The sequence below is a fragment of the Dasypus novemcinctus genome, chromosome 16 (genome assembly GCF_030445035.2).
Source record: "Dasypus novemcinctus isolate mDasNov1 chromosome 16, mDasNov1.1.hap2, whole genome shotgun sequence".
Lineage (NCBI taxonomy): Eukaryota > Metazoa > Chordata > Mammalia > Cingulata > Dasypodidae > Dasypus > Dasypus novemcinctus.
In genome coordinates this window covers 74,281,929-74,307,157 of record NC_080688.1, presented here as the reverse complement: position 1 = coordinate 74,307,157, position 25,229 = coordinate 74,281,929, and the positions used below count along the sequence as shown (strand labels likewise).

The following is a 25,229-nucleotide window of genomic DNA, read 5'->3' as shown; positions in this document are numbered from 1 at the left end:
AATCTGTCTTACTGCGAGGGGGTTCCAGAGCACCCGGCCGTGCCTGGCATGTGTCAGCAGCTCAGCGGGCATCCATGCACGGATGCCTACAAGCCCCGTAACAGAGGTGTGAACAGTCGTCGCTGGTCAGGGAAGACTTCCTGGAGGGCAGGTCGCTTGAGCTGAGCCCTAACCAAGCGTGCGAGTAACTGAACCTCCGCGGTCTCAGGAGCAGGGCGTGCGAGGCAGAGGCAGCGGCACGGCCTGGGGCTCGAGGGAGCTGAGGGTCCAGGGAATGGCATGTCGTGCTTTACCGCAAGTCCCGAAAGCCTCAGGGAGCCATGTAAGCATCGTTAGCATGAAAATATTAGGGCTAGGTGTGCAGAAGCCTCCCCCTACAGTGGCCTTACTATGGCCACGTGTGCTGCTCGGCCCGTTCTTGACCATGGAAGAATCTTTTGTTGCATATGGAATCACATTCCAGCTTATCCCCTCTATCGCAAGGCCTGTGTGCTTTGGCCCCATCTTCCTCTCCACACTCCTCACCAGGCTCCAGCCACAGCGTCCTGCTTTTGGCTCCTGGTTCACGCCAGCCTTTGCCATCCTCTCCCTACCCCTCTCCACTGCATTACCACTCCAGCCCCCATCTGGAGCGGCCATTCCCTGTGGCTGTGCCTTAACATTTAGGTCTCTACTTAGGCAGCAGCTCCTTAGAGAAAAGTCTCTGGCCCCCTCCCCTCACTTGTTGTAGAGTCTCAGAGCCCCTGGGACTTGCCTTCAGACCACTAGGCATTTGTGATTATGTCCTTGGATGATTGCTTGACTGAGGCAAGGTCTCCCTCACTAGCCTTTTGGCTTCCTGGGAATTAGGACCACGTCTGTCCCATGTGTAGCACATACTAGGCACTCAGTAGAATGTTTGTTGGATCCATGAATTTCTTTTAGAAATCTCACTTCGGCAGCAGCAGGGAGAAGGGAGTGGAAATAGTCTAAGTAAACACTGGTGAGGATGTAAACCAAGATGGCAAGGATGGAGAGAAGGGGACAGATCGTGATATATATTAAGACTTGGCCCAGTGGTTAGGGCGTCCGTCTACCACATGGGAGGTCTGCGGGTCTAACCCTGGGCCTCCTTGACCCATGTGGAACTGGCCCATGCACAGTGCTGATGTGTGCAAGGAGTGTCGTGCCACACAGGGGTGTCCCCCGCGTAGGGGAGCCCCACGCGCAAGAGGTGCACCCCGTAAGGAGAGCCGCCCAGTGCAAAAGAAAGTGCAGCCTGCCCAGGAATGGTGCCACACACACGGAGAGCTGACACAACAAGATGACGCAACAAAAAAAGAAACACAGATTTCTGGCGCCGCTGATAAGGATAGAAGTGGTCACAGAAGAACACACAGCAAATGGACACAGAGAGCAGACAACTGGGGGCAGGGGAAAGGGGAGAGAAATAAATTTTTTTTAAAAATCCTTAAAAAAAAAATAAATATAGATTATGTTTGTAAACAGTCTGTTCCTCTGGCATGATAGCCCTTTGTATTAGATTCAGCTGAGAAATCTGATTAAATTATGTTAAGATTAGGGCTTTGATCCAACCATGTCATTAGAGTGCAACTCAGGATTGAGTCTCAGCCCCCTTGGGCTAATGAAACAGACTCTCAACTGGAAGTGGACACACAGAAGCGGATATACAGGAAGAGCCAGTGCTCCATAGACATATACAGGAAGAGCCCGTGCTCCATAGACACGGAACTGGGAAGAGAGATGACCCTGATAGTCTACTCCTGACCTTGTGAAGAAAAGAGAGCAGCTGAGCTTGGAAAGAAGTGAGCCCTAGGGAGAGAGATAAGCTTTATGTCAGCCTACAGCTGAGATTGGAATAAACTGGGACCACAGAGCCTGAAGAGGAAGAGGAAGGCTGAACCCTCACAGACCTCGCCCACCATCTTGCTTCTACACTTGGCAACAGACTTTGGGTGAGAAAGTACCACTTATGGTACCATGAGTGGACTCTTTAAGGCCTGGTAACTGTAAGCTTCTACCCCAAATAAATACCCTTTATAAAAGCCAACAGAGCTCTGGTACTTTGCATCAGTACCCCTTTGGCTGAGTAATACCAGTACAGGGGGAGAGACCCTTGTAGTCATGGAGAGATTTGCTTTCCTGAGCCTGATGAGTTGGGGATATCTATGAAATATCTTTGTGAGGCTACCTAGCTGGCGATTAGAGATAAAAGATTAAGTGTCATGAAATGACCAAGAATGATTGCAGCCTTATCTCTGAAGAATGTCAGAATTTTACATTCTTAACCACTGGGTAATATACAACACTGAGCTTTTCTTCTCAGCCTTCAATCCTTTGGGAGAGCAGTGGATTTTGTTTCGGTTTCTCTGCCCCCATTTAAGTAACATATTCCTAAGGAAAGGGTGAGTTTAAATAGTGACCTCAGCAAAGGAGCCTTTTTAATCAGTACTACCCACCTGCTCTCCCCTTTCCCCATAAACACATACACACACACACACACACACACACACACACACACACACACTTAGCCATCCTCAAGCGCCTGGGCTTCCTGGTATCTAGACTTGCCCTGTTTGTATACCTTCTTGTGCTTGTGAGGTTAGCAAAGACCTAGGATTACTGTGTATGGAATAATTCCTATTCCACTGTTTTGGCTTCCAGGCCATATTTCTTTGCTTAAAATAAAAAAAAGTAAATATTACTGTGACCAAGTTGTGCCGAGAATATTAAGCCACTTACAGAGCAGTCTCTAGGCGTCTTGGAGGCCCGTGCGTGTGAACAGCTGGTGGGCTAGTCACTCACACCTGTCTGTTCACTAGAGAAAGCCCCCAAGTCCTTTCTCCTCTGGATTACACTCTACTTGAAAATATAAAACTGCGGTTCTTTGAGAGAGTTTTCTGATCCAGAATTTTGTTGTCCTTTGTTTGCATCTGGGGGTGAAATGATCATTGATTGGCAGTATTGAAGGAGGAATCTTTAATAATTAAGATTTAAATAAAAGGGTCAACTCAGACCAGCAGAATATCTCAGTCTACATATAATACCAGGAGTTAAAAATGCTTTTTGACCTGAATCAAGGGGGAAATGGAAAGGACAAATGAGGTTATATGGCTATGAGTCTCCAAAAACAGCCAGGAGGTTATCAGAGGGGTTGCCCTTATGCACACCTGAGCAGAGCCCCAGAGACAGATAAAAGTAGATGCAACCCCAGGTATTGGTTCTTCTGAGGGCTGCAGAGACCCACAGGTTCTATGGTCATGGCAGATGGAGTTCAGTGCCATGTCACTTGGCCCTTCTTTGGAGTTCGTGTTTCTGTGTGATGGAGCTGGACTCAGATGTGATCTTTTTTCACAAGCCTCTCCTATTACTTTCACCAGAACTGTAGTTGGTGCTGGGATTTAATATATACCCAGGGGACCTGAATCTCTGGACTGACCATATGGTAGCCAGGCTCCGAGCCTCAACAGACTTCAGTTCCTACACTCTGGTTTATTGGACTTACCCCACTCAGCTAACATGGAGTTGAAGAAGGTCAACCACCACCAGGGAGCCAAGAGTGCCTACAACTGAAAGCAGGAGGGTTGCATCCAGCATCCACGTGGAATCTAAGCCCCGTCTTGATATAGATGTGGAGTGGACACAACCATTCCAAAGTCCATAGGATGGAGGAATAGAGTATGGATTAGAGTGGACTTACTTATATTCTATTCACGAACTGTTGTGATTAGTAATCCAAGAAAATGTGGCATTGGTGTGGAGAAAGTGGCCATGGTGGCTGCTGGGGGTGGGAAATGGGAAGAAGAGATGAGATGTGGAGGCGTTTTGGGGACTTGGAGTTGTCCTGGGTGATGCTGCAGGGACAGTTACCAGACACTGTATGTCCTCCCATGGCCCACTGGGTGGAACGTAGGAGAGTGTGGGCTATGGTGTGGACCATTGAGCATGAGGTGCAGCGGTGCTCAGAGATGTATTCACCAAATTCAATGAATGTCTCATGATGATGAAGGAGATTGTTGCTATGTGGGGAGGAGTGGGGTGAGGGGGGTGGGGGGGTATAAGGGGACCCCATATTTTTAAAATGTAATATTAAAAAAATAAATAAAGACAAAAATAATAATAAAAAGATTTAAGAGTATCACCCATTAGCATCAGGACAATAGAGGAAGTTCTCAACCCTCTTGACATAGTTTGAGTTTGGCTATGGTACCAACAAAACAGCACAGCAGGGTACTTGATGAAAGTCTTATTTGATAGAATTTGGAATTAAGGATATGGATATCTAGAGCAGCTATGAATTAATTTTTATTTGGCACCAAAAGCAAAACAAAACAAAATAAAAAACAACCAGAAACCAGATGAAGCCAGTCCATTCAAGGATATAAATCCTAGGAAATCCATGAAACCTGCTGAGGATCTAAACCCTATACTTAATTAGATACATTTAAAAGTTTTGACACATACCACAGGTGGAAATTCTTCTGGCTACTTATTTTCTTTCTCTGATCAGCTGTAAACTGCCTCCCACTACTTCCACTTTAAAGACATTTATAAAACGAGTGTACCTTGCCACGTGACAGTGATGAGATTGTGCCATCACATTTTATAGAACTGGCTTTTGAGTAATTAATTTATGGCTGAACCTTGAACCACACGCTCATCCTCTTGGAGACCTAACGTGGTTGTTTTCCTTACAGCTGGTTTTTGGTTTTTTTAAATATATTTTTTATTTATTTTTAAAAGATACTTAGATTACATAAAATGTTACATAAAAAAAAAAAGGGATTCCCATATGCCCCATTCCCCGCACCTCCCACATTTTCCCACATTAACTTCTTTCATTAGTGTGGTACATTCATTGCAATTGGTGAACACATTTGGAGCATTGCCACTAAGCATGGATTATAGTTTACATTGTAGTTTACACTCTCTTCCACTCAATTCTGTAGGTTATAGCAGGATATATAATGGCCTTTATCTGTCATTGCAATGTCATTCAGGTCAATTCCAAATTAAAGAAGGTTTTTAATGACAGTAGTCACCATTGGAAGACACATGCCTTCTGACTAATGGAGAGTCTCAATCCTGCCTGTGTGTCTGAGTAATTGGTGGAGATTTTAAAACTCTGTAGGTCCTGTGAGGATCCACGATGTCCGGTGATCACCCCCGAGGCGGGGTGGGGGGGTGGGGTTGAATGGGACCTCACATATATATTTTTAATGTAATATTATTACAAAGTCAATAAAAAAAAAAAAAAGAAAAGAAAAAAAAAATAAAGGACTGTTAGATAAGGATAAAAAAAAAAAAAAAACAAAACTCTGTAGGTGCCTGAACCCACCCCATGGAGATGCTGTAGGTTCACGTGAGGCAAGGGGGAATCCAAAAATTTCTAGGTCACGTTACCTTGAATATTCTTCACTGTTCCCCAGCAGGCTCGCTGTTTAAAGCCAGCACACCTAGGGGCTAGTTAGAAATGCAGATCCTCCCGCAGCCCACTTGTTTTAGTTTCCTAGTTCTAAAGCAAATACCATGCAATGGGTAGCCTTAAACAATGGGAATTTATTGGCTCATGGTTTTGAGGCCAGGAGAAGTCCAAATCAAGATGTCATCAAGGGAGGGAAGCGGACGTGGCTCAACTGATAGAGCATCCGTCCACTATATGAAGGGTTCAGGGTTTGCTCCCCAGGGCCTCCTGACCCGTGGGGTGAGCTGGCTCCACGGAGAGCTGACGGCCCAGGCGCCATGGAGCTGGCACAGCAAGATGACCCAACAGAAGGAGACAAGCAGATACAGAAAAAACGTGCAGCAAATGGACACGAGAAGAGACAGCAAAGAATGCAACAAGCCGCAAGGGAGGGAGTAAATAAATAAATAAGTAAATCTTTTTTTAAAAAAAAGGTCCTATTTGCAAGGATTCACACCCACTAGGATGGATTAAGTTTAAGAACATGTTTTTTTTCTGGGGTACACAGCACCAAATATCCACACAGCTGAATCATAATCTGTTAATAAGACGCCCAGTGATCTGCTTGCATGTTCAAGTTTGAAAAGCACTGTGAGAACAAAGATTTTCAGTGTCGGCGCCATATTTCAAAAGACAAAGCACGAAACCCAAGCCCTCCTTTGCTCAAACCCGGTGGAGTATTACTTCAGGGAGAAAATATATTCTTGGGTGGTCCAGCACTTTCCAGTGTAGTAGAGGCAGAGGGGAGGTGGGAGACACACCCTTGAGCAGTGGCTCTCAGCCTTGCCTGCACATGAGCGTCTCTTGGACACCTTTTAAAAAACACCTCCATCGGGCCAACCCCAGATTAAACTAGAATCTCTGGGGATCCATCTGGGCTTTGGAAGGTGTAAAAAGCTCCCTAGGGGAAGCGGATTTGGCTCAATGGATAGGGCATCTGCCTACCACATGGGAGGTCCAGGGTTCAAACCCAGGGCCTCCTGATCCGTGTGGAGGTGGCCCACGTGCAGTGCTGATGCACACAAGGAGTGCCCTGCCACACAGGAGTGTCCCCCACATAGGGAAGCCCCACATGCAAGGAGTGCACCCCGTAAGGAGAGCCACCTCGTGCGAAAAAGTACAGCCTGCCCAGGAATGGCGCCGCCCACACGGAGAGCTGACACAGCAAGATGACGCAACAAAAAGAGACACAAATTCCTGGTGCTGCTGACAAGAATATAAGTGGACACAGAAGAACACACAGTGAATGGACACAGAGAGCAGACAAAGGGGTGGGGGGGGGGGGTGAGGAGGGGAGAAAAATAAAAATAAAATCTTTAAAATGAAAAAGCTCTCCGGATGAGGCTAGGAGGGTCTAGAGCAGTGTATCTCCAAGGCAAAGTGCAGAGGAATCCGTCTGGGGATTCTTCACCAGATTCTGGGGCTGGAGCTCTGGGAGGTCCAGGTGGGACCTGACATACTACATTTCTCACCAGCCGTCCAGGTGGTAGCAGTCCAGGTGTCGCACATCCTCGCCCTCCCAGGCACATCCACACTTGCTGCTATTGCTCATGCCCTCTCCTTCCAGGACCACAGCTTTCCTGCTTTCTCCCTGAGTCCCTTGGACTCCCGCTACCCCACTTAAGCTCTGGGCTCACTGTACTCCCTCCACACCCACTCCCTAGGGGTCCGTCCTCCCTGGGGTGTCAACTAACCTCCACTTGCTGAGTACTTTCCAATTTGCATCTCCAGCCTCAACTTCAACCCGGCTTTCTAGGTTTGCTTTTACAACTCCCTCAGGGACTGTCCCACCCAGATGTGCTATAGGCACCCTCAGGTCAGCAAGTACAAAATGCGTTGTCCCCCATCTCCACTCAACCACCCTTCCTGTCTTTGGCTCAGCCGCTGCACTTCTCTCCCTCCAGACAGCCAAGCTAGAACCGTTGGGTCACTTTTTTTCCCTTTGTTTTTTTTTCTTCTTCCAGTCTCCCTTGCCCGCATTGCAGTCAGCAGCCTTACCCGGTGCCCGGTGCCGTCTTCTCTCAGTTTTGGACAGCTGTGTTCCGGGGCAGGCTCTCATCAGTTCTGCCCTTAATCACCGCAGCGGGCTCCCACCTTTACACTTGCCCCTTCAAATACCACCTCACTGCTGTCAGGGTGAGCCACGTAAAGCACACACCAGACCTGCCACCCCTCGGCAGACTGTGCAGCTCTCCCCTGCTCCTGGCAGGGCCGCCAGGCGCCCGCCATCTGCCCTGCTCTCTGCGCCACTCCTGGCCTTCCTCGAGCCAGTTTACGTCCCACAGTGACCAGCTCCTTGCGGGCTGTCCCCGGCCTTTGTGCCCTTGCTGCTGCTGTTGTGTTGCCAGGAGGGCCCTTTGACCTTTCTCCTCTCCTTTTCAGGCATAATTTTGGGGTAACTTTTAGGAGTCAGCTCAAGGGGCACGTCCTCTAAAAAGTGTTCCTGTCCCCGCCACACTTGGTGACTCCGTGGCCCCTCCTCAGACTCCCCACACTGCCAGGTGCTTCCCTTTTCATCACACGCAGGGCATTGCATTACGCATCGGGCTCTCTCCTTCCCTTTCCCCTTGCTGCAGAGGGAGCTCTTTGGGGGCAGGGACTGCGCAGGAAGCGTGGATGGTTTCTCTTGGAGATGTGCTCTAGTAGAACTTATTCCAAAGCAGTGGTTCTCAAACTCTAACCTGTATCAGAGCCACCTGGGGGCTAGTGAAATAACAGTTCACTGGGCCCCATCCCCAGAGTTTCTGATGCAGAAGTTTGGGGTGGGGCCTGAGAATCGGCATTTTTAACAGGTGCCCAGGTCACCCTCAGGTTGCTGCTGCTGATTTGGAATCCTCAGCTTGAGAATCACACTGCCTCTGATCTGCATTTTCTCCAGCTGCATAGCTTGGAGACTGTATTAGTCAGGGTTCTTTTGGGAAAGAGAATCAACAGGAGATATCTGTAAATAGTATGAGATTTATAAGATTCTCTCACGGGACACAAGAGATGCACAAGTCCACGTTCCGCAGGTAGGCTGCAAACCAGGGACTCTGATGAAAGTCCAGTGAAGGTCCTTGATGAGTTTCCAGGAAACGTTGGCTGTCCAAAGACATCCCCTTTCAAGGCATTCAACTGATTGGATAAAGCGTCACTCGTTGCTGATGACAATCTCCCTGATTGATGTAGATGTAATCAGCCATCTATGCAGTAAACTCTAATGACTGAAACCCATAATTGGCCTCATATTACAGTTAGCCCAGTGCTTGCTTCACCAAACAACTGGGCATGACTGCCTGGCTGAGTTGACACATTAGCCTAACCATCTTAGGTACCCTGAGTGTTGAGAGAGGTTAACTCTAATCTAAGGCAATTAGAATCAGAGACCTGAGTAGGATGTGCTTCATCACTCTCCTGGGCAGGGTGGATTTTATGATTTGTGAAATCTCATCTTTTCTTCTATGCCTTGTGGCCTGTTGGCTCAGCAGCCACCTGCTTGGGGGCCAGCCTAGGGGGCAGGGGCTCAGCAGCAGACCTCTGGCTCCACTGGTGGAGTCAGTGACTCGAGAGGACGAATCCCTCCCGACAGCGGCGGTGAGTGCAGACAAGGCATACCTGTCCTCCAAGCCCCCTCAACACCACCCCACACACACCGTACTTTACCACCCAGGCCACATCCAGCCACTGCCCCTGGGGAGAACTTAGCTTGGCGGCTGCTTTCATTCATTCAGCAAAGACTGCCTCCCGTCATCTGTGTTCAACCCTCCTTGCCATCAGCAGCATCCTGGGCTATTTGCCTTCTATGTCTACACTTCTTTTTGGCTTATTCTGCCCTCCTTTTTAATTTGTTTCTTTTCCTGTGTTTTAAAACACTGAAAAGTGCATGAAGCACAAATATATCGCCTCAGAGATCCCTGTAAAATGGCCACGTGGGTAACGACCCCCCAGGTCAAACAGCAGCACATGGACAGCTGCCCAGAAGCCACTGATGCCCCTCAGTCATCACTAACCCTCAGGGGTAGCCTCTGTCCTCACTTTTAAGGTAATAACTCCTTTGGTTTTCTCTATAGTTTTACACCTAAACATATATTCTTAAACTCTGATATTTAATTTTGTATGAGTTTGACCTTTGGGTATACATGGAACCATATGGTATGGATTTGTGATTTGTGTCTGGCTTCATTCAGAGTCACTTGAAAGATTTACCCACATTTTTGAACATAGGTGTGGTCCCTTTCCATGCCTGCATAAATTCCCATCCTTTCCTGTGTCCCCCACTCTCGATTTATCATTACCCACCATCCCACTGCCTTCAAATAATATAAAAAGATAAAATGTAATGGGATAGCAGCCCTAAGGAAATCAAGCAATTTACATGTAAATCTATGAAGGGAAGGAATTGAAGCGCAAACTTTTTTTTTTCAATCAAAAAGCCATATATGCAAAGGGGATCCAGGTTATAAAAGGGTAGACAGTGAAAAGGAAGTCTCCTTTCTTACCTCTCCTTTCCCTCAGTCGTTACTTTCTGGGAAAGGAACAGCTGTTGCCAGTTTTTCATGTGTCCTTCCAGAAACGCACACAGTCTTGAACATGCAAAGAATATTTGTAAGTACATACCCTTGTATGCTCGTAGATAGCCATACATTTAAATACACTTGCGCATGTGTGTCCGTGTATGCATCCATATTGTTTATCTCACATAGCTGAAAGCTCAGCGTGGTAAACACCCTTCTGCCTTTGTCACTTAGTGTAATTTGGAGTCCTGCCCTCTTGGTACACATAAAGCTGCCTCATTTTTTGCTGAGAGCACAGGCTTTCATTGCATGGATACTTAGCTGGGTGTTCATGGTGAGCATTTAGGTTCTTTCTAGTCTTTCTAATAAACAGGATTGCATTGACTAGCCCTGAAGTAGGTCATTTCTCCATGTGTGAGGGTATGTGTGAGGGCTAAATTTCTAGACATGGGGTTGTTCAGTCAGTGAGTACGTGTGTTCAGTTTTGATAATTATGGACAAATTGCTGTCCATACAGGATATATAAGGGGGCCTGTCTCTCACACTCTTTTTAATCTATTTCCAAATAATGGATAAAAATTGGTATCTCACTGGAGTTCTGAATTGCATTTCTTTTCTTATGAAGTTGAGTATCTTGTCACATATTTAAAAGTAATTTGAATTTCCTTTTATGTGAACTATTTATTCATGCCCTTTACCCATGTCTCTCTTCAGTTGTTTATTTTTTCTTTTTGATGTTAAAGTTTTGGCTTTTTTACTCTGCTGGTTTGCTGCAGCCTATACCCACCAGTGTACCTTTTTGGTTATTGTGTATCTAGAAGCAAGGATTAAGAATGAGAAATAAGTGAAAGGAGTCAGGCTATGCTTACTTCCATTTATTATTTTTGTCGACCTTTTCCAGAGATCAATTATCAAAAAACTTGATGACTGTGGGACACCCTAAAAATCACTTAGAAATACTTCTGTGAGTTAATGGCAGGAACTTGAATCAGGCTCTGGGAATGACCTTGAGCCACATCTGACCAATGTAACAGCCTCTCTGGACACATGCATTCAGTTTTGCTAGGTGTAGCCATGGTTAGTTGTTATGTCTAACTTTTGACTAAATGGCCATATGGTGAAGGTGCATTTTTTGCTGGTAAATTTATTTTGCCTTTTTCTTTTCTTTGCCAATATTTCCATTCCCAAAATGGGCAAGTTTCCTACTTTTTCTATGTATTAGCCTGACAGTCCAAGTGTCTAGTAAAGTTCTCTGTTCCAAATAAAAGTTTGATCAATAAGGTAAATATGTCCCAGTGCTATTTCACTGCCTTTCTTAAAGGCATTATGTGTTTTAGCACAGCATTTCTCAAACCACATTCATTGGTGTTCTGTGATTGAAAAAAAAAAAAAAAAGAAGGGTCTGTGGTCACATTAATTTTGAAAAGGCTGCATTAAACAAATAATTTTCTGCAGGACTTCTCAAGGTCGTTAATGTACCCATGGGCCCGTTGAATGTCCAACAGAGGGATGCAGTATGCTGTCTTTCACAAATGTGTTTGACCACAAAGCACTGTTTTCCCTTTTTTTTTCTTATGGTCCCTGATTGAAATACTTCTGAAGCAATTAACTTAAAACTCAGAGTGGAAGCAGGAGAAGACATCAATTTGTCTGCCCACTGATTTGTCTGAATTAGGCCATACCGGGAACCATAACTGAAATAGGGTTATTGATTCCTTGACTGCAACCAGAATTCTGAAATTAACTAAAAACAGTCCTGTGTTAAGTTGCAGATGAAGACATGCACTAACTTTCTCCAGGCTCCCCAAGGTGTCATCAAAAATCTAAAATTGTGAGACCGAGGTTATTTCACTGCTCTTACTTGAGGTCAGATACCACCCTCTGTTGGAGGCATCCAGACCAAAAGGGCTGAGGATGACAGTGTAGTGCAGTGACAAATAAGGAACCGCTGGGTGAGCGACGTCACAGTGAAGCCAATTTAAAGAGGCACGAGGGAGACGGAGGAAAGGGGAAGCTCATTACCTTACACCCAGCTCATTAACAGGGCAGTAGCCTCTTGCCTCCCGAGTATCACCAGCATGGATTTTTTAGCCCTTCTCATTGGCCTTTTCTCCCTTCTTTAAGAATCTTGTCTCATTCTTCTCGGCCTTCCTGGAGTTTAGAACATCAGTTCTCAGTTGTGACCTAGAGCACTAATGAGGGGCAGGTCGTCAGTGAGCCCTGTCCCATGTTACTAGCTAGCTGAAGCAAACTACAGACCACTGTAAGATAGACAGGATTCAAGTTTAATAATGTCCTTTTTTTTAAAAACCTGCTTTCAATTAGATCTCCTTTTTGAGTGGGAAAGAAATATTCTGATTGCATACATTATTATAGTGTTTATGGGTTGTTTTATAGTTCCATTTCAGTTTTCTCTTTGATAAATCACACTTACACTAAAAAGATGCTGCATTGGAAAGGGTTCTCCAAAGAAACAGAACTGACAAGATGTGTGTGTGTGTGTGTCCATAAATATTACAAGATTTATTCTAGGAGTTGGCTCACACAACCATAGGATTGGCAAGTTTGACTACTGTAGGGCTGCAAGTTGGGAACCCTAAGGAAGATTCCAGTACATTCCTCTGGCTTAGGTGAAGTAGACATAGAAATTCTTCCTTCTTACTCCTGAAATCATCAGTTCTCCCTTTAAGGCCATCTATCAAATGGATGAGACTTCTCTCCTTGTTGAAGGCAATCTCCTTTATTGATTACAGACATACTCAGCCATAGAAGCAACAAGTGACTAATGATTTAAATCCATAAAATATCCTTGCAGTAACAATCAGGCCGGTTTGACCAAACAACTGGCCACCATAATCTAGCCAAGTTGACACACGAACTTAACCATCACAGATGCTATGAACGTTTCCATTTGTAATAACACAACACGGGCAGCCAAAATGATGTAAGAGGGAATTTCAATAATGGTATTGTGTTTTTAAAAAATAAAATTAATTATTAATGTTCTTCAGTAGTTGGAACTTGTTGGTTTTGCAATATTATTAATATTTATATAACCTACAGACTAAAAGTCTAGAAAATAAGTCCTTTAAAAAATGAAACACAGTATGCTCAAGAGTATGATATCTTTGTTTTCATAATTGTAATCAGAAGATGGATACGTTTATAATCCTGTCTTTGTAAAGTGTTTTTTTAAATAAATTCCCACCCATGCCTTCAAAAGAGGTTGTGTCACACTATTTGTTAATTTCCCTTTCCTGCCAGTTTTAGGGGCAGGAGGAGCAGGTTCATCAAAATTTGGCTCACACACAAGTGGGTGTCACTCAAAGAAAGTTCATGCGGCGTACGTGGTCAAGCAGACAAATCAGTGGAGAACCTGCTTCCAAAGAGGTGCTTCCTCGAGTTCTGGACCTACATTATAACACCCTTGTTTTAAGTGTTAATTGAGTGGCCCTGCTGTCCGGGTATAAGATCCAGCGCAGCCCCATACTGGGTAGCAGTGGAAAGTATGATTCCACACGATGGCTCTGTGGAGTCGGCTCGTTGGCAGAGTAGTTTTCACTGTTGTTTAGAGCTTAAGTCGCAAAAGTCAGTATAGTGAGGTGGTTAGAGAGACTGAAGTTGAGGGTCTGGCTGCTGAAGAACTATGAATTCTGATTCTCCCACCACTTGTCCTGTCACTGTGCCTCTCTGTGCCTCAGTTTCCCCCACTGTAAAATGAGATTCTAACTTCTGGCATGGTGCCTGGCACATAGTAAACCCTTAGAAAAATGTTAGCTGCACAGTCCTATGTCCTGGGGCAGCAGGAGTCAAGAGTAGCAAAGACAGAAATGGGAATGTGACTCTTGTTTCCCCAGCAGAGGCAGTTCGATTGCCAGTGTAGACATCTCTATGTGGGCAGGCCCCTTTGGCCTAAATCTTCATTAGGAGCTGGACTCTACCATAAGGGCATCCATTTAGATAGGAAGAGGGAAGTGGATTTGGCCCAATGGATAGGGCAAGAGCCTACTACATGGGAGATCCAAGGTTCAAACCCAGGGCCTCCTGACCCGTGAGATGAGCTGGCCCATGTGCAGTGCTGATGTGCACAAGGAGTGCCCTACAACGCAGGGGTGTCCCCCGCGTAGGGGAGCCCCACACACAAGGAGTGCACCCTGTAAGGAGAGCCATTCAGTGCGGAAAAAAGTGCAGCCTGCCCAGGAGTGGCGCCACACTCACGGAGAGCTGATGCAGCAAGATGACGCAACAAAAGAATACAGGCGGAGACAGAAGAACACGTAGCGAATGGACACAGAAAGCAGACAACTGGGGGGGAGGGGACGGACGCGAGGAGAAGGGGAGAGAAATAAATTTAAAAAAAAAAAGAAGTAAGAAATCGAGTCCCAGAAACATAGATGAAATGAATTTCACCTTTCCTAATCTTTCGGGAGGTTTTTTTGGGTGCCATTGTATGCAAAACACATGGGAAGCCTGTGAAGGCTATAAGGAGGAGCTAGGCTTGCTCCCAGCCTCCCCAAGGGCCAGCCTGGGAAGGGGACTAGGACCTGGGCACCGGTGAGCACAGTGGGAGCAGCGGTGGTCGTTGCCATCCCTCTGGCATGGACTTGATGCAGAGTAAGTGTAAGGGAGAGAGAGCAGATGTCTGTCCACCCTGGTGAGAATGTATTCATTAAAGAACCCTCCCAGTGCACGTGCACTCCCTGCCCACTGTCATGGTCAGCCTGACCCCATGGAGTCTTCAGGGAATTGGGGTGGGAAACCACTGGTGGCCCAGCCCTCAGGAGCAGCTGTTAGTCAGGGGCAGATGTGAGTGCACGTGTGTTTGTGTATGAGTGTGAGGTGGCTTACTGTTGGCTACAGAGGACAAAAGCTGCAGAGCAGTGGGATTAAGGCCAAGGCAGCAGTCCCTGAAGGAGATGAGCAGTTGAAGTCACTCCCTTCAGCCAGGACTGTGATTTTGTGGGATCAAAAGCCAGAGGCAGATGGGAAGCAGTTGTGGCTCAACTGATAGAGCATCCGCCTACTGTATGGGGGGCCCAGGGTTCAATACCCAGGGCCTCCTGACCCGTGTGGTGAGCTGACCCACACACAGTGCTGCCACGCACAGGGTGTGCCGTGCCATGCAGGGGTGTCCCCCAGGTAGGGGTGCCCCACACACGAGCAATGCAACCCGCAAGGAGAGCCACCCCGCATAACAAAAGCGCAGTCTGTGCAGGAGTAGCACTGCACACACGGAGAGCTGACGCAGCAAGATGATGCAACACAAAAGCAACACAGTTTCCCGGTGCCGCATGACAAGAATGCAAGTGGACACAGACGAGCACACAGCAAATGGACACAGAGAGACAGAGAGCAAGACAATGGGGGGAAAGGGGAGAGAAATAAATAAAATAAATCTTAAAAAAAAAGAAAGCCAGAGGCAGAGGGGAGTGGATATAGCTCAGTGATTGAGCATCTGCTTCCCATGTATGAGGTCCTAGGTTCACAGCCACAAGCTGTGAAGGGCGTTTGGGACACGGCCGGACCCCCAGGGAGGGGCCTTCAGCCTGTCATGACCTTCAAGCTAATCAGGCTTTGTCCTTGAACTTAATACGATCCCTGGTCACTCCCATAAGAAATGGCACCTATACTTGAATCTTGGGGCTGCCTGGCCATACACTCCATGTGCAGCTGTGGTCTCCTTCAGACTCATGGAAAACCTCCTTGGCTATTGGGGAAAACACATTTATTTCATGAGACTACTAGTGAAGGAGTACCTAGGCCATCCCAGCTGGGGATGTTGTGGCAGAGAGCAGAAAGAAACCAGGAGTCACAGAGCTCCAGGGAAAAGGAAGTCAGGATAGTCATTATCAGGAGCCCCACATGGTCCCGAGGGGATCTGGGGCCACTTCTAGACATGCTAGGGGAGGTTTCTTATCCAGGTGTCTGCCATACATACTCTCTTCATGGAATCCCATCGTATCCACCCCTAGCACACCCTCTTCTGCGGTCACAAACTCTATGGGGCCTGCCAAAGGGGCAGTAGGACAAGCAGCAACAGGGACAAGACCAGGCGCTGGGCATGGCAGTAACCGTATCTCCAGGCACAGGATCGGCAGCCCAGCACCAGCAGGACTGGCCACCCAGGTCCAAGGAGAAGCGGAGCCAGCATGGTCATGGAAGGAGCTGCTCCATGTCCGCAGGGTGGTCTTAACGTGGTTGTGGCAGGTGCTGCAAGCATGTCCTCAGGGAACACTTCCAGCATGTCCAGGAGACCACCAGCCTCTTCCCTAAGGCAGCCAAGTGTGGTGATTGCAGCTGTTATAGAAGCAGCTAAACACCCAGGAGTGGGACCCCTTGTCTCAGTTTTGCAGCCTAAAAGCTGCATGAGTAGCATTAAGAAGAAATGAAGCCGTGAAGCATATGACAACCAGGACAAACCTGGAGGATGTTACGTTGAGTGAAGCAAACCAGATGCAAAAGGACAAATACTGTATAATTGTGCTATTATGAACTAAATATACTGTGTAAACTCATGGAATTAATAACTAGAATATAGGTCACCAGAAAATAGAAGGAGGGTAGAGAATGGAAAGCTGATGGTTAATCTGTGCAGAATTGTTTAAAAGGTTGTTTGTAAATCTTTGGAAATAAATAGAAATGGTTGAAGCATATCATGGTACTTGTAACTAGCAGAGCTATTCTATGGGTATAGCGGTTGAAAGGGAAAGTCTAAGGTCATGTATATTACTAGAAGGCAAGCTAAGAACTGTAACATGGGACTCTACAAGATAGTAAAACCTCATCTAAAACACGAATATGGGTAATATTGCATATATAAGACTGTTTTTACAAAATATAAATACAAATTTACTAGACAGAAGGAAACAGAATAGCAGCTATGTATGCCAGGCAAGGCATAGGGAGACTGAGAGATGATGAATTTCATTTGCTTGTGTATTTTTTTGTTTATTATTATTATTGGAATAATGAAAGTGCTCTGGGAGTGGTTGGGGTGATGAATGCACAAAGCTGTGATTACACCAAATAGCACTGATTGTACCCTTTGGATGGATTTATGCTTTATTAATATGTATCAATAAAATTGAGGGAAAAAACTGCATGAGTGAACAGGATAGGAGCCAGTGAGTCTCTGAACTAAGTGCTGAAGGCTGGAAGGAAAGAAAGGGAAAGCAGGACTGGAGAGTATCCTTGAGAGCCATTCCAGCTTTCCTCCCTGCAGATGAAATTAAGAAAGCATACAATCTTGGAGTGAAATGAAATATTCTGTTGGATTTCAGAAGTCTCCTCACTGTGGGTTGTGTAGCATCAGCTGTGCTGCAGCCTGGGTCCCCAGTCTCCAGTCAAGGGGAGCCCCAACTTACACCCAGGCATGCAGAGCTGCCATGAGGATTCTGCCTGCCTTCGGCTCCCTCCTGGCTTTGGTTCCCCAAGCTGTGGCTAAAAATCGCTCCGTCAGGGGAGCAGATGTGGCTTGAGCAGTTGTGCACCTGCTTCCCAAATGGGAGGTTCCAGGTTCGGTTCCCGTTGCCTCCTAAAACAAAAAACAAAAAAAACCCACAAGCAAATGAAAAAAAAAACAACTCAGGGGAGTCAATGTGGCTCAGTGGTTGAGTACCAGTTTCCCACTTACAAGGGTCCCATATCTAAAAAAAAAAAATCACTCCATCACAGCCTCTCTCTTCTTCCTTCTTTCCCCTCTTCCCCCTAAGTATCCTTGAGTGAACGCAGACTGGACTACAATCTCCTCCTCTGCCACATGGCAATACACATGGCGTCCTCTCCTGTCCTCTCCCTTCTTTTCCAGGTTCCATTAAATTTCAGCTTTTTGCTTCCCATGCCCTTTTCTCTCTGTCTGAGTTTTATTGTGCTTATAAAGGACTCCAGTAATAGGATTAAGACGCATCCTGTTTGTGTTGGGCCACACAAGTACCTCATCAAAATGTCCTACTTACAATGGGTTCACACCCACAGAAATGGATTAAGTTTAAGAACATGTTTTTCTGGGGAACATACAGCTTCAGGCCACCACAGGTGGGAACCAATTCCCCAGCAGCAGAGAAGCTCAGGACTTTATAAAGTTCCCTGGAATTCATACATGACGATTGAATGGGCTGGTGAATGTGGTGTTAAATATGTGAAAAGAACTTAGAGCAGATTTTGGCAATCCGAGCAAAGCAGCACACAATGCTGATCTATGACTGGGACTCCAAAGTGTTGAAGTCCCACGGGGTGACCTTTTTCTTTGATTTAATCATTCACTAAATATTTTATGCATTATAAGTTTTACCAACCAAGTAAATGACTTTGAAAAAAATAATTTAGCTCTTCTGGGGCCCTAGAATTTTTGTTCCATGTTGACATGAGTACAAGAAATGACTCTTTAGATAATGTTCTATGAGTATAATTGGTCAAATTACAACACATGGTAATCTTAACTTCTTGAACTTTTTCCTCTTCTTTTTTAAAGATTGTACATGGCAAGTCAAAGCAAATGATCGAAGCTTCCACGAACAACCTCATTTTATGAACACTAAGTTCTTTTGTATTAAGGAGAGCAAATATGCGGTAAGGTGATTTTAACTTCCAAAATTACTTTTATTAGAAGCCAGTTGTTTTTTTTCCATTGTCTAGTATCCTCACTAGCTTCACCCTACACCTGCCTTCTAAGTAACTACTAGCCTGGGACCATTAAGAATCATTGTTAATTGTATAGAATGTCATTTTTATTCCTTCCTTTAAGTTTAATTATGCTGAGAGGTGAACCAAGAAATAGTAATGTAGACTGAAAATTTCCCTAAGGGCAAAATATCCTTAAAAATGTTTGATGAAAGATGAAAGAATATGCAATAAAGTAACAGAAGACTTCAGTTTGAAAACAGTGAGTTCTAAAGGTATCCTAGGTGCTTGCCTCCCCTTCCTCAGTCTGTGATGGATTTAGAAACTTTGAAGCTATTTTTTTTCACTTCAAAAATGCTTATTACCTTTGAAATATGATAAAGAGCACCTTTGAAGTGTGGGCTTAATGTTTTTAGCAGTCCTTGGAAAGGTGTCTTATTCTTTCTTTCACAAAGAGTGAAAACAAAAAAAAAAGTGGCCCTTTTCCTGCTTTGTCCAAGTCCCTTCAGAGCAGTAATGAGCTGCCCAAGTTGAAGTTACTTTGCCCCATTTTCTAAGAGACTCTAATGGATCAAGGAATCTGAAAGCGGGATCTGCTTGGTCTCATTGCCACAGAGACCTTTGAGGTGAAATGTCTGTATCTTGTTACTGTGTCTGACAGAAGCCTCCAGGTTGTCATTTCAGACTTGGTTCCAATGTAAAAGCTTAAAGGAGATATCAATATGTCTCTAAGTGACACATGATGTCCCTGTGTCACTGAGGGATGGGACCAAGTGACTTTTGAAGATGTCGCTACATTGCTATAAATGTGTGGCATCATTTAAAATGACTTCCTTATTTTTTTCCCCAACAGAATAATGCGATTAAAACATACAAATATAATGCATTTACCTTTCTACCAATGAATTTGTTTGAGCAGTTTAAGAGAGCAGCCAATTTCTATTTCCTGGTCCTTCTTATCTTGCAGGTAATGTCATTTGATATCTTAATTCTATTTTGAATTATGGCAACTGAATGACGTTTTATTATGGAAGTATTTAATGTGAATAATCTTGAAAGTTTTTTAAATTAAAATCATGGTTCTGTAGGTAAAGGATCAGTAACTTATATACAAAATGAGCCCAATAAATGTAAAAAGAGAAAGGAAGCAAATGGAAATATTCTAATTTTATATATTTGTTATTCTATTTCATACTGATGGGTATATTAAAACTGGTTTCCCTGAAATGAATAAGATTAAAATCTTCACTTTATAAAATTACTTGTGTGTTAAATTTGAATTTATTTTCAGTACTTATCTTTCTTTTTTTATTTAGATGCCTAATTTCCCTAAGAATATAATTGACTTCATCATCAATCTCACATTATTTTTGTGAACGGGTTTTACATTGGAAAAATGCCTACTCTTTCCTGAAATTTTTCCTTAATCGTGGCAAAGGATTCACATATCTGAAGAACATTAATTTTATTCTCCACAACAGGTTGCCATCTGTTTAGCAACTGTTGCTGTAACCAAGGGGACTCTACACACTCTAGATAGCACTCAGGAAATCAACCCGTAGCCCCTGATATGCAGGTTACAAAGGATAGTATGTCTACTTTGTTTTATCAGATGCTTTATGTTGAGCACTGGATTTGTTAAACAGTCCCACCTGCTGGGATTCACCCACTAAGGTTTTATGAAAATGGGAGAGTGAACATCTGGGTAGGAATGGAGGATACGTGGAGTGGAGAGGAGAGAAAAACAGGGAGGACACAAGAGAGAAACAGAAGCTTACCAGATTTCGTAGGCTATTAAAGCCTTGCTGACTTGATAAGACAAGATGGCCCTATTGTCAAGGGGTTGCTTTAGAGAGGCTCGTGCAGAGAGACTCACTACACCTCAGCAGAAGCTGCTGTTTGATGAGCAGGCTACTGTTCCCTTACTTTTTTTTTTTAATATACTTGTTTATTTTTTAAAAAAGATACTTAGATTACGTAAATGTTACATTAAAAATATAGGGGATTCCCATATCCCTGCTCCTTCCTCCTCCAACATTTTCTCACATTAGTAACATCCTTCATTAGCATGGTACATTTGTTACAATTGATGAACCCATTTTGGAGCATTGCCACTAAGTGTGGTTTATACTTTACATTATAGTTTACACTCTGTCCCACTCAATTCTGTAAGTTATGACAAGATATATAATAGCCTGTATCTGTCATTGCAATGTCATTCAGGACAATTCACGAGTCCTGAAAATGCCCCCGTATTACCTTCCCTTACTTCTTTCAAGCGGGGAAGAGATTTCCATGTGGGTACCACATTGTGGGGAATGACCTTCATCTCCTGCGGGGAGGCTGGCTGGCTGCTCAGACCCCTTTCCCTACCTGCCCTGCGGATATAGAATCGTGTCGTGATGGTGATTGGAGTTAGAATTAGCCATCAGTTACCTGAAAGCTAGATGTGCCCTCATGTCCACGTATGTACGTGTTTTCTCTTTTTTAAGGCCATTCCTCAAATCACTACCCTGGCGTGGTATACCACCCTTGTGCCTTTGCTCATGGTGCTGGGCATCACCGCAATCAAAGACTTGGTGGACGATGTGGTAAGAGTTTTTTAAATGTCAGCTTTCTCTTCACTGCTGTGAGCTTGTGACATTATTCAGGTAACATCTTGCCATCTCCCTTTTTAAGGCTCGTCATAGGATGGATAATGAAATAAACAACAGGACATGTGAAGTCGTCAAGGATGGCAGGTACTGGGGCTTCTTTGACGAGCAGCTCGGTGACAAGGATGGAACAGGGAAACCTGCCTACGGGCCATTGCCTGACGCCGTGTTCACACAGCCCCTTCAGCCTCCCAGCTGCTGCTCCGTTGAGCCTTGACACCTTTCCCAATCCTCCAGCTAAAGGGATTTCTCTTCCTCTGTTTTTTCAGAGCATTTTCTTTCTGTCTTTCTTAATATAATGGGAATTGTGTTAGAATTATTTGTGTAGGCCCCTCATCTTTTCTCCTGGACCATAAGTTTCTCAAGGACACCAGCCTGATGGTTTGTATTTTTTGTGTCCACCAGAGCATCCAACACTCTCAAAGTGCTCCATAAACACTGTTAAATTAATATAGTGAACCATGACCGAAGTACTAGTCTTTTGAGCATAAACCTCAAGGCAGAACTGCAATTTCTAGTGTTAAAAATGGCGACTACAGCACAATGTAAAGACTTTTTCTGCATCACCACTGAGGAAAAGAACCTGATTTACAGCCATACTTCAGCTGCATCTATTTTAAATATAGACTGCAACAGTCCATAAATATGTTTTGACAGCTTTTTTTTCCTCACAAACAAATGGATTGTGTTCCAAAAGTTACCTTTCAAGTCATTTAGAATCAGGGCCGTAGCTGCCCCCAGAGCGGGTTAGCTTCAGTGTGGCTGAGCTGTGCTGGGAAATAGCCCTGGATGCCTTGAGCCAGGATGGGGACAAATGGGGAAACGGCGGCGTAAGCATAAGCATACATTTTAAATGTACTTTAAATCTCCAGGTCTCTTTTATCCATAAATGAGTGGGAGGAAAAACATAGTAATTGGATTTTTGTCTCTATCAAATTTTAAGTTTATTTGCTTGTGGTAAGTTCATAATGTCTGTTAGGTATATCTTTTCTATTAAAAATTCTAAATTAAAAATTCTACATTAAAAATTCTAAAACTTTAAAATCCTTTATAGTGTTGATTTGTTAGAATATTTAAATTGGTATTTCCTATGAATTTAAGACTGAAGGTAGTTTTCTTTTTATTTTAGTTTACATTTTATCAACTTCTCTATTAGACTTATAAAAGTGATATTTACTCATTAAAAAGATAATGTAAACAGTAGAAAACAAAGTTAAAAAATTCCCAGTTTTTCTCCCTCTCTAGAGATAACCACTGTTAACAGATTAATCTATAATCTCCCAGAGTTTTTCTATATACAATATGTTTGAGGTTTTTTTATACATAAAAAATGAAATCATGATATGCGTACAGTTCTGAACTTGCTTGTTCAGCCTAAAAAGGTATCATGGACAATTTTGACTTGGATTTTGAGCCAAGTATCTCTCTCCTATCTTTCCTATCCTGCAAACGAAATATCCCTAGTCAAAGAAGGTTGCTATAATAGTTTTCAGGAGGAAGCTTGTACTAAAGCGAAGGAATTCCACCCTTGAAACACTCTCTTCTCATCTGAAGGTTTAGAAATACTCCTTGTTGTAAAAGCCTCCTTCCTGGACGGATATGTCACCAAGAATACGGCAGGTTCTGCTGCATGTGTGCTGAACAGGATTTGTAGGGAAGAATATTTATAAGCTATTAGAGGAACAGACGTGGCTCAAGCAGCTGAGCTGCCACCTCCCACATGGGAGGTCCTGGGTTCAGTTCCTAGTGCCTCTTGAAGAAACAAAAACAAACAACAAGCAAAACAAAAGAAAAAACCAACACAGGGAAGCTGATGTGGCTCAGTGGTTAAGCACCTGCTTCCCACACACGAGGTCCTAGGTTCCATCCCCAGCCCTAGAACTTCAAAAACAAACAAAAAAAAACTATTAGCAATTCAGACTTCAGCATTTGCTGTTCCAGACAGAGCCCAGCAAATCCAATGGAAGTCAGGCACTTTCGTAAATGCTAAGGATCAGAGAGTTGGTCTGCCTTTCTTGAAGTATCATACATCTGAAGTAAACATTGTCCACATGCAGTAAACATTGCCCACACATGGTAAGAAAAAAGTCATAGGGCTCTGACAAGGTCCTTATGTGGGTTATTTGTTATGATTATGGTGAACTTGAGAGGAAGCTGTCTCTAAAAGAGCTCTGGGAGGACTTGTGTTTTTAGCCTGGGACCAGCACTGAGCAAGTGATGGATTCCCGGGAGGGAGGAGAATGCAAGGGGGTGGATCATGTGCAAATACAAGGGGGTGCCATATAACCATCACCACCTGCTATCCCTGAAAAGCAGGAGGAGGAATGAGTCATGGAGCAAGGGCTGGGGGAAACTCGGCTCCTGGATGGATGCAAGGCACAGCCGGCCATGCAGCCCACAGAGGGCGAGAGTGGAAAGAACCTCGCTACCTCCCTTTCCTTCCACCTTCCGTCCTCCTGCCAGTGCTGCCATTGGGCCAAACCTGACCAGACTCAGCTGGTGAGGGAGCTGGGTGATGCTGCCCCCAGGGGTGAGCAGGCAGCAGGCGGAGGAAGGTAGAGGATGGGTCTGGGGAGGGGCAATAGAAAATGGCCAGCAGCCCACCTTACGCGGTTAGTGTGGGGTTGTTACCTGTGCTTTATAAACAGCACAGCCGCGTTCTCCCAAAGTGGCGGTATTCTCATTAACATCAAAGTTGAACCATCACCATTCCTCCTCCAGAGGATATGGCGATTCTCATGACTGCTTAATGTGGTGTATTAGTCAGCCAAAGGGGTCCTGATGCAAAGTACAAGAAATCTGCTGGTTTTATAAAGGGTATTTATTTAGGGTAGGAGCTTACAGTTACTAGGCCATAAAGCGTAAGTTACTTCCCTCACTGAAGTCTGTTGCCATGTGTTGGAGCAAGATGGCTGCCAATGCCGGCAAGGGTGCAGAGGCCTTCTTCCTTTTAAGGCTCTGTGGTCCCAGCTTCTTCTAATATCAACTGTAGGCTGGGATAAGTCTTATCGCTGTCCTAGGGCTCATTCCTCTCCGTGCTCAGCTGCTCTGTTCTCTCCACAGGTCAGGTGTAGACTATCAGGCTTTCTCTCCTACTGGGGCCTCTGCCCTGTTTATGGAGCTGTCTCTATTCCTCTGTGTTCTTCTCCTGTGTCTTTTACTTCCCAAGGCTCCAGCATCCAAAAATTCCAACTAACTCCTCTGCCTTGTTGTTTTCTCTGTGACTCTCTGCCTCCTACTGATGTGGCCCAATCAAAGCCCTGATTATAATTTAATCAAGTAAAAGTGCAACCTCTGAATCCAAACAATCTAATTATTACACCCAGAGGAACAGACCAATTTACAAACATAATTGAATACCTATTTTTGGAATTCATAAACAATGCCAAACTGCTACATGTGGTTACATCATTACCTGGCTGAGTTTTAGTAAACTTTTTACCTGTGGTTTCCATGTTTTCCAGAATATTTGGCTTCCAGAATCTTTTGCCAATGTTTTAGTTTCCTAGGCCTCTCAAGCAAATACCAGGTAATGGGTCAGGTTAAACAATGGAAATTTATTTGCTTATGGTTTTGAAGCTAAAAGAAAGTCCAAATCAAGGCATCATCAAGGCAATGCTTTCTCCCCAAAGGCTGTGGCATTCTGGGACTGGTTGTTGGTGATCCTTGGTCCTTAGCCTGTCACATGGCAAGGCACATGGCAGCATCTCCTGGACTCTCCCTTTTTTTTTTTCCAGTTTCTATGGATTCCAGCTTCTGGCTACTCCATCTGTGACTTTCTCTCTCTATCTGAATAGGATTAAAACCCATCCTGATTGGGATGGGCCACACCTTAACTGAGATAACTTCATTGAAAGGTCCTATTTACAATGGGTTCACACCCACAGGAATGGATTAGGTTTAAGAATATGTTTTTCTGGGGTATATACAGCTCCAGACCACTACAGCCAGAATATATGTTACTAGAATAAAAATTAAAAGAGAAAAAGAAAAAGAAAA

General features: G+C 44.5%; 1 protein-coding gene across 2 annotated transcripts in view; it reads left to right on the top strand.

The window, feature by feature from the left end:
* ATP8B1 (ATPase phospholipid transporting 8B1) overlaps positions 1-25,229 on the top strand; it is a 142,390-nt gene that overhangs the window by 75,434 nt on the left and 41,727 nt on the right. Inside the window, exons 3-6 of one of the 2 annotated variants that reach the window (XM_004447203.5) lie at positions 18,428-18,525; positions 19,430-19,543; positions 21,069-21,167; positions 21,256-21,317. In XM_004447203.5, the coding sequence (XP_004447260.2) occupies positions 18,428-18,525; positions 19,430-19,543; positions 21,069-21,167; positions 21,256-21,317 (373 nt within the window). The remainder of the gene's footprint in view (positions 1-18,427; positions 18,526-19,429; positions 19,544-21,068; positions 21,168-21,255; positions 21,318-25,229) is intronic. The other variant, XM_023587673.3, reaches the window with a different exon arrangement.